Source organism: Chanos chanos, chromosome 9 (assembly GCF_902362185.1).
Source record: "Chanos chanos chromosome 9, fChaCha1.1, whole genome shotgun sequence".
Classification (NCBI taxonomy): domain Eukaryota; kingdom Metazoa; phylum Chordata; class Actinopteri; order Gonorynchiformes; family Chanidae; genus Chanos; species Chanos chanos.
The window spans coordinates 34,304,484-34,312,210 of record NC_044503.1 but is presented as its reverse complement, the minus strand read 5'-3'; the positions used below and the strand labels follow the sequence as shown (position 1 = coordinate 34,312,210).

The 7,727-nt window shown below is 51.1% G+C and overlaps 1 protein-coding gene across 1 annotated transcript in view; it reads left to right on the top strand.

The window, feature by feature from the left end:
* The first annotated feature begins 516 nt into the window (after positions 1 to 516).
* Positions 517 to 7,727, top strand: part of atn1 (atrophin 1) — a 10,030-nt gene continuing 2,819 nt past the window's right edge. The window contains exons 1-7 of the mRNA XM_030785659.1: positions 517 to 543; positions 982 to 1,083; positions 1,555 to 1,674; positions 1,781 to 2,946; positions 2,992 to 4,614; positions 5,446 to 5,662; positions 6,449 to 7,727. The exon at positions 6,449 to 7,727 is cut by the window's right edge and continues 180 nt beyond it. Of these exons, the coding sequence (XP_030641519.1) occupies positions 517 to 543; positions 982 to 1,083; positions 1,555 to 1,674; positions 1,781 to 2,946; positions 2,992 to 4,614; positions 5,446 to 5,662; positions 6,449 to 7,727 (4,534 nt within the window). The remainder of the gene's footprint in view (positions 544 to 981; positions 1,084 to 1,554; positions 1,675 to 1,780; positions 2,947 to 2,991; positions 4,615 to 5,445; positions 5,663 to 6,448) is intronic.

Genomic DNA, 7,727 nt, shown 5'->3' with positions numbered 1-7,727 from the left:
GTGTGAATCATCCTCATAAACAGGAAAATACCGGAAGCGCATGCCCGTCGCGTTTAAAACTACGGCTCTGACCGAACAGGGCTCCAGCAGTTGTGTCGTGTTCCGCGTTACTCCCAACACATGCCGGCGACTAAATTAAAACTGCGCGTATCTGCATGCCAGAATGGTGCAGGGGATTGTGGGTAGGGAGCTGTCAACATGATGTCACAACAGAGGTACATACGTAAATTAATTTATCAAATCAGATGCATTGATTCTGAGGGACCGGCGAAATGACAGAAAGATTGAAAGGTTTTGCAACTGAAATTGCAGTGATGTGGATTTATCATTTGGAGGTGGTTTTGTCTATGTTGTTGTTGTTGTTTGGTTTTGTTTTGCTTTGTTGATTTATTTATTTTTTGTTTCCAGGGTTGTTTTTTTTTTTTTTTTTAAAGGCTCCCTGCTGTAGCTCAGACAAAGCACGAGGCAAAACGCCCGAGCTTCCACCATGGAACAGACCACATAGAGAGCCCAGCAATGAAAACTCGAACACACAAAGAATCGGTGAGCAAAACGCTGCCTGAACTTCACATCCGTGCCTGTAATTTTGTTCTGTTTCTGTGTCGCATTGTTTTGTTTTTTTTTCAGTAGAGTGGGTCAAGTCAGTCAGAACCACAGAGAACATATTACAATTCTATTGGCTCAAACTTCAAGATCAAACAGTACCATTGGGTGATAAATCTCGGGTTGACATTCAGTGTTAGTCCATTTTATTGGCTGTGTGTTCTTTTATAAATATATACTGAATTATGTTCAAACAGAAAAGAACAGCCTGTTTTTTTTTTTTGTTTTTTTTTTCGCTTTATGAATCGTTGAAGAGTTGGCCAGTGTGGGTTTTTTCATGCTGGGATCGTCTGTTTGTCTGTATCCTTTATATCTCCTGTCCTTCTCCTTTCGGTTGCTTTTTGGCCTCCTCTGCCACCCTGGGCACTGCTGCTACAGATGCCCATGCGCAGTGGGCGTAGGAGGGGGGGCAGTGAGGAGAGGAGGGGGCGACGCCCTCACCCCAGTCCCTCTCGCGCCGAACGCAACGAACGACAAACTGTAAGTCAGTCTCCTTTTGTTCTATTTTTCTTTCGTTCTCGTCTCGCGTCATTTTTCCCTCTCTTTTCCATTTATCTCTTTACCTTTCTCTCCTCATTTCTCTCCTCATTTCTTTCCTCCAGTCTCCTGTTTTCATTTTGCCCTCCGCCTGTCCACACGTCTCTTTCTCTTCTCTCACCGTCTCTCTTTCTGTCTGCTTCTCTATGGGTGAATGTTTGGCAGGTAATTGAGTATTGGGGACAAAAATTTGTTTGCGTGACTGTGTTTCATCATTTAATTTGAGTTATACCACACTCCTGAGTGATTTATACCTTCACAGGCTTGAGCATGTGCATGTATTAGCTTTGTTTTTCAGGTATTTGCATGGCCGTGTTTGTGTGTGTCATCATCCCTGTGTTTCTCCTCCATGTCTTTGATTCTAAATATGGATGCTGCTTTGGCAGCCTCATTAGAACGCGTTGTACCTTTCAGCAAAGAACTGCCGGAGAGGAATTGGCTGTTGGCCGTTTCAATCGACGATCCCAAGGCCATGATTCGTCAGAAAGCGAGGGGGAGGAACTTGTGCCTCCACCCAAAAGACAGAAAGTCCAGGTAATCGCAAATGTGATAAATCGCTTTGGTTTAATTAAAATGAAATGTATATTTAAAGATACTGGTTAGCATAACATATCTGTACGTTCATTTTTTTTTTTGGCAGGACTCTACTTCGTCCAATCCCCCAACTTCAACCCATTCAACTGACACTTCAACCTCTGCCCCACCCCCACCCTCAGGCACTGGCCAATCACGAGAAAGTGACAATGAGGATGGCCAGTCACAAGGCAGCAGGAGTTCTGTGGGTGGGAGCTTAGCAAATAGCAGCAGCAGCATAAGCAGTGGGCGCGACATTGATCAAGACAATCGCTCCTCTTCCCCTAGTCTCTCTGCCTCCCCACTGGCTAGTTTGGATTCTGAATCCGACTCCCCAGACTCACCAAAGCACGGAGACAGGGAACGAGACAAAAACAAAGATGGGGGAACGCCGAAATCGGGAGGCGATGACAGGAGATGCCCTGGAAGAGGTGATGATTCCGGCATTGTAGAAAGAAGAGAGGGAGATGGAGGAATAGAGGACGATAGATCTCCCCTGAAGCCCTCCGTCTCCTCCCTGTGTCCCTCCCATCGTGGTGGGAGTGACTCGATGAATGACAGCAATAGCAACAGGAAATCTTACTTTTCTCTAGAATCTAAACTAGTCACTAAGATGGACTATGCAGGACCTGGGGGTCCAGATGGTGTGCACGGTAACAATCGTTCAAACTTCAAAGGTGGTAGCAGCCAATGCGTGAACAAAGCAGGAGTGGGCGGGGCAGAGTATCCCCATGGCAACACCAGTGCAAGCCTTCCACAGCCCCTCCCACCACCACCTGCCCTTAAGCCTCTGGAGGTCGGCCAGAGCACACCTGTGGGGGAAGGCAAGACAGACAAACTGGAGAAGGGTGATAAATCTGCACCTCCTTCACTCCTTCCTCAAACCAGCCCCTTATCCCAGCAGCCTCCACAAGCTCCTCCCCACCCCCACCACTACAGCCCCACTAGCTGGCCAGGAGGCGGAGCTACATCTGCCTCAGGTTGCCCGGGAAGCTGGGGGTATACCCGCTACCCTGGTAACCACCACCCACACCCTCAACAACCATCAGTCCAGCAGCAGCAGCTGCCATCAGTCTACAACACACCTTCCTCTCGACACACATCCCATCCTCCTTACCTGCCCCATCCCCATTCCCACAGAGAGTACCTGCCCAGGTATGGGGGTGCAGGGACTGAGAGGGACCGGGAGAGAGGCATCAGGGAGTATGGGGGAGGGAGGGAGATCAACCGGGAGTTCCCTGTCGGCGGAAGTGCAAACGTTAATGCTGGGAACAGCAGTGGAGGTGCAAATGTGAATGCTAATAACAGCATTAGTACCACTGGTATCGTGGGACCGAACAGTAACCAGGGCCGGGACTTTGGGAGCTTGGCATCTGGCCAGAACCGGGAATTTGGAAGTCTGGGACCACAAGGGCGGGATGGACCAGCTGGTCGAGAGTATGGGCCAGGATTCAGAGACAGGGAACGGGACATAGGGAGGGAATTCCCCTTACAGACCCAGCAACACCAGGGCCAAAGTCGTGATTTTGGATCCACGGGGGCGACAGGGGGTGCAGGGGGACATGCCAGAGATAAGGAAGGCAGGTGGGCGGAGTATTCAGGGCAGCTCAGAGAGCCAGGTAGCAACAGTAACTCTAGCAACAGTGCTGGCAGTGTTACAACCCCGACTGGCGGCCTACCTTCGGCTCCAATGTTGAACCGCGATCCGTCAAACTCACCCCAGAACAACTCTGGCCACCCTTCCATGTCCTCCACGACACCCCACAACCAGCCCCCGAACACTCCTAGCAGAGATTATCCCTCCTCTATTGAAGCAAGTCACCAGCAGGCCCTACAAGGACAACCTTCCCAAGTCACCTCTACTGTGGGCGACACCCATGCTCCCCACTACCTTCGAGAGTACCCCCCACATGGGGGAAAAGACTATCCTCCCGGTGCTCCACCTTCCTCTGTGCCTAATTCGGCCAGGGACTACCCCAGCCCCACTGGTCTGGCCCCAAATCTGACAAGGGAATATCCTGGAGGAGCATCAATGCCTCACCCACCCCATGCTCATTATCCTGGTCAGCCAGGTCTTCCTTTGCAGCCCAGAGAGCGAGAGAGGGAGAGAGACAACACCACCCAGTCTTCCCTTTATCCTGGCCGCGGTCATCCACCATCCCTTTCTCCATCCGCTTCTTCCACAGCACACGGACATCCTTCCTCTGCTCCATACCCTCCCCCACCTCCTCCACCCCCTCCTCTGCCATCCTCAACCTCTCTTGTTCAGCCCCCACCCCCTTCCAGCCTGCCGGCCAATCATACTCGACCAGGGACGTACCCGTCGTCCAATCAGACTCCTCCAACACCCATGTCTCCTCTACCCAGCCCCTCCACCAATCAAACGGCTGGATTTCCATCCTTTCCGTCAACCTCCACTCCCACGGCAAACGTCCCTCTCCCAGCCTCAGGCACAGTCACATCCTGTTCCCCAGGGTGTCGGCCCTCTCCTTATCACAGCACTTTAAATAGTCACGCCCCTTTCAGCAGCTCTTATCATGCCAACGGTAACAATGGAAATGCCATGGCAGCTAGCAACAGCAATATGAGTGGAATTGGTCCCAACAGCCACAGCACCAACAGTAACTCTAACACTCACTCGCAGTCTCTCTCGCCCCAAAACTCTAAGATTCAACCAAATCTCTGTAACCCTGGCAACGGACCTGCGGGCCCTCCACCTAGCACAACCACAGGAGGAGACAGCACTTCTGATTCGTCAACTGGTCCTTTGCCACCCCCTGTCATCAAGGAGGAACCAGTGGAGGAGCGAGAAGAAACAGAAAGCCCGTCTCCTGTGCTGAGAAGCCCCTCCCCCGAACCAAAACCTGTTGACATTCCAATTCATGCCAGTCAGTCAGCGCGGTAAGAAAGATTTGGGTTCACAGCTTCCGCAAACTCACAACCACACCTGGAGACGTTTTCAGCTCCAGATGGAGCGTAATGGTTGAATAAGACTTTTGAAGTTAGCAGATGATACTGTTCTGAACACAGGCCAAAAAGTACATGTATTTTGTAATTTGACATCGGAAAAGACATTAAAATTACAATCAATTAAGCCAATAATTAATTATCACAGAAACCCAGGAATAAAGCAGCCGCACACCTGATGTCCTTCTTGATATAAATGTGCACATCTGTTTGGTTTTATTTTGTCAACAATGACTAAGCCTGGTCTAAAACTCCCAGAGATCATAGGTCCGTATAGGTTTGCTGAAGAACATAGGTCTGGTGAAGATCATAGGTTTGGTGAATAAAACTCCTTGAGTAGATGGAGGAATAATCAAGAGAAAATCATTCTACCAACAGCATGGTTCGTCACCTTGGCAACCCTGTTAGGACCAATGGCAGGCCAGATATGCAAATGACGGTTCATTTAAACAGAAATTAACCTGAGTAGAGATGAAATCAGGCAGCAGCTTAGCCTGGGCATTTCTGCTGCTGCATCCACTGCAGACAGGCAACTTACTTTACATACAACACTTTGAGGATGCGTTCTGAGTATAATTAGGATGATTAATGCGGTAATATGGATAATCACGAACGTCACATGAATGTGACGTTATAAACAGTGGTTATCTCGGCAGTCGCGTTGGATAAAAGCGTGTGCTAAATGAATAAATGTATATGTGTTTTGTGAGTTCGATTTAAGAACGGTGATCGCTAAGATCCTTTCCGACGTCGTCTGTGTTTCAGATTTCACAGAGTCCTCGACAGGGGCAGTGGGAACTCCTGCGCCCGAAGTGACGTTCTTTTTGTTCCGCTGGACGGTTCTAAGCTGTGGAAGAAAAGGAACGAGGCAATCGAGCGAGCTCGTCGAGAGGTGGAACAGAGAGCCAGAGACCTGCGAGAGAAGGAGAGAGAACGAGAGAGGGAGAGGGAGAGAGAGAGAGATCTGGAGAGACACCTGCAGGTGAGTACTGAGAGATGGATGAATGCAGAGAGAAAGAGAGAGAGAGAGAGAGAGAACAATGGAGGGATGAACCAAAATTTGGATGATAGTTAAGAGTAAAAAATGTTTACTGATTTATTTATTTTATGTTTTACTTGCATGGCACTCTTTTGTATAAAAGTATACTTTAAGTCCTTTACAAGACAAGATATTAGATTGAAAAATTGGAAGTGTTCCTAAAATTTAAATAAAATGCAAGTATATGGTATAGATAGATCTACAGATAAACAAATAAACAGACAGATGATACAATATTAAAATTCATATATGTATTAAAAAAAGAAACGAACGGGTAACTATAAGCTTATATCGATGCAACTGAAATTTAGCCTCCAACAAAAATGTGGGTTTTTTTTTTTAAAGATTATTTAAAAACTGGAGCTGAAAATGGTGGGACATTATTAGGTAGTGTTTCATGTTCACGCTGATGTAATTTGTTTTAGGCCAGGCGTTATTACGTAAGGTTATGGAAAAGGACCCAAATTGGAATGAGCAGAGAATCTTCAAAAAGTGATCGGAGCACAACTGTGTTCCGCCCTAAAGGAGACAATAAAACCAGATCTGTTCAATTTCCTGCAGCAATGCCTCATGCCTCTACGATGGGCGAAATTAATTAATAAACATGATTAATTTAATAGCCTCCCACATGTTTACACTCACATTGCCGTCGCCGCCCCCCCCCGTCTCTCTCTGTCTCTCCCTCCTCTCTCTCTCTCTCCCTCCTTTTCTCTCTGTCTGTGTCCACAGCAGAAGGATGCTAACTCCGCAGGAGGAGGTTTAGGCGCCGGAGCGGCGCGTCAAGGCTCCTCGCTCTTCTTCCCCTCCTCCACCTCCATCCTTCTCGACTCTTCCTCGTCCTCCTCTTCCTCCGTCAACCCCTCTCACCCCGCGCCCCATCCGCAGCACCACCCGTCCCACCACGCCCATCACGCCCACTCTCTCCACCCGTCACATCCCCTCCACCCCTCCCTCTCTCACTCCATCCCTCACTCTCTCCTTTTGCCCTCCATGGCGGGGGGTGCCGCAGTGGTAGGGGGCCCACAGGGAGCGCTGGGAATAGGCCTGGGGGGTCCGTATTTGGGTCCTGACACGCCCGCCTTGAGGACGCTGAGCGAGTACGCCCGTCCGCACGCGATGTCGCCGCTGGGCGGGGCCAGCCGAGCGCCCGCCCACCACCCTCATTTGCATCACCACGCCCACCCTTCCTTCTTCTTGCCGCAGTTCCAGAACCCCGCCCTCGGCCCCGCCCACCACCTCCCGGCCGACGCCGCCACCGCGGCTGCCATTTTGGGGTTCCTGTACGGGGGTGGTTTGGATGGGGGGCCAGCGATGGCGGGGCACCCGGGGGCAGGCCCCGGACCAGCAGGGATGGGCGGAGCCAGCCTGGGGGGAGTGGGCTTCCCCCATGCGGTGGCGACGCACAGAGATCGTATAAAACCGGGGTTCGAGTTCAAGAGCGAGGAACGGGTGTATCCGGCTAGCGCCCTCGCAGACCCCGCTCTCTCTCTGAGTCACGCCCATTCCCATTCTCTGTTACTGGGGGGCGGGGCTGGTGCCCCACCAGCCAGTGAGGTTGCTCTCTATGGAACGCCGCCGCCTCCAGCTCCACCCCCTCAGGCCCTAACCAGTGCGACCAGGAACCCAAATCCTGCCCCTCAGCCTCTGTCAGCCCCGCCCACATCCTCTCTCCTACCCCCAAGCCTCCCTGCCCACCCACCTCCCTCTGCAGCTTCGGTTCCTGCCGCCCCTGCTGCTCCTGCTCCTCCACCACCTCCTCCTCCTTCTTCGTCCATCCATCACCATTCTCTGCATTCTTCCCTCCCGAACACTCACCCCTCCTCTCATTCCACACCTTTCTCATCACGAGCCACGCCCCCCGAAGGATACTCCACCCCTAACCGCACCCCTCCCAGCTCAGAGAGAGACAGGAGCACGGAGCGAGAGAGAGAACGAGAGCGGGAGAGGACGTTGCCGAGTGCTGATAGGGAGCGAGATAGGGAGAGGGAGAGAGGAGGGACAGGGGGAG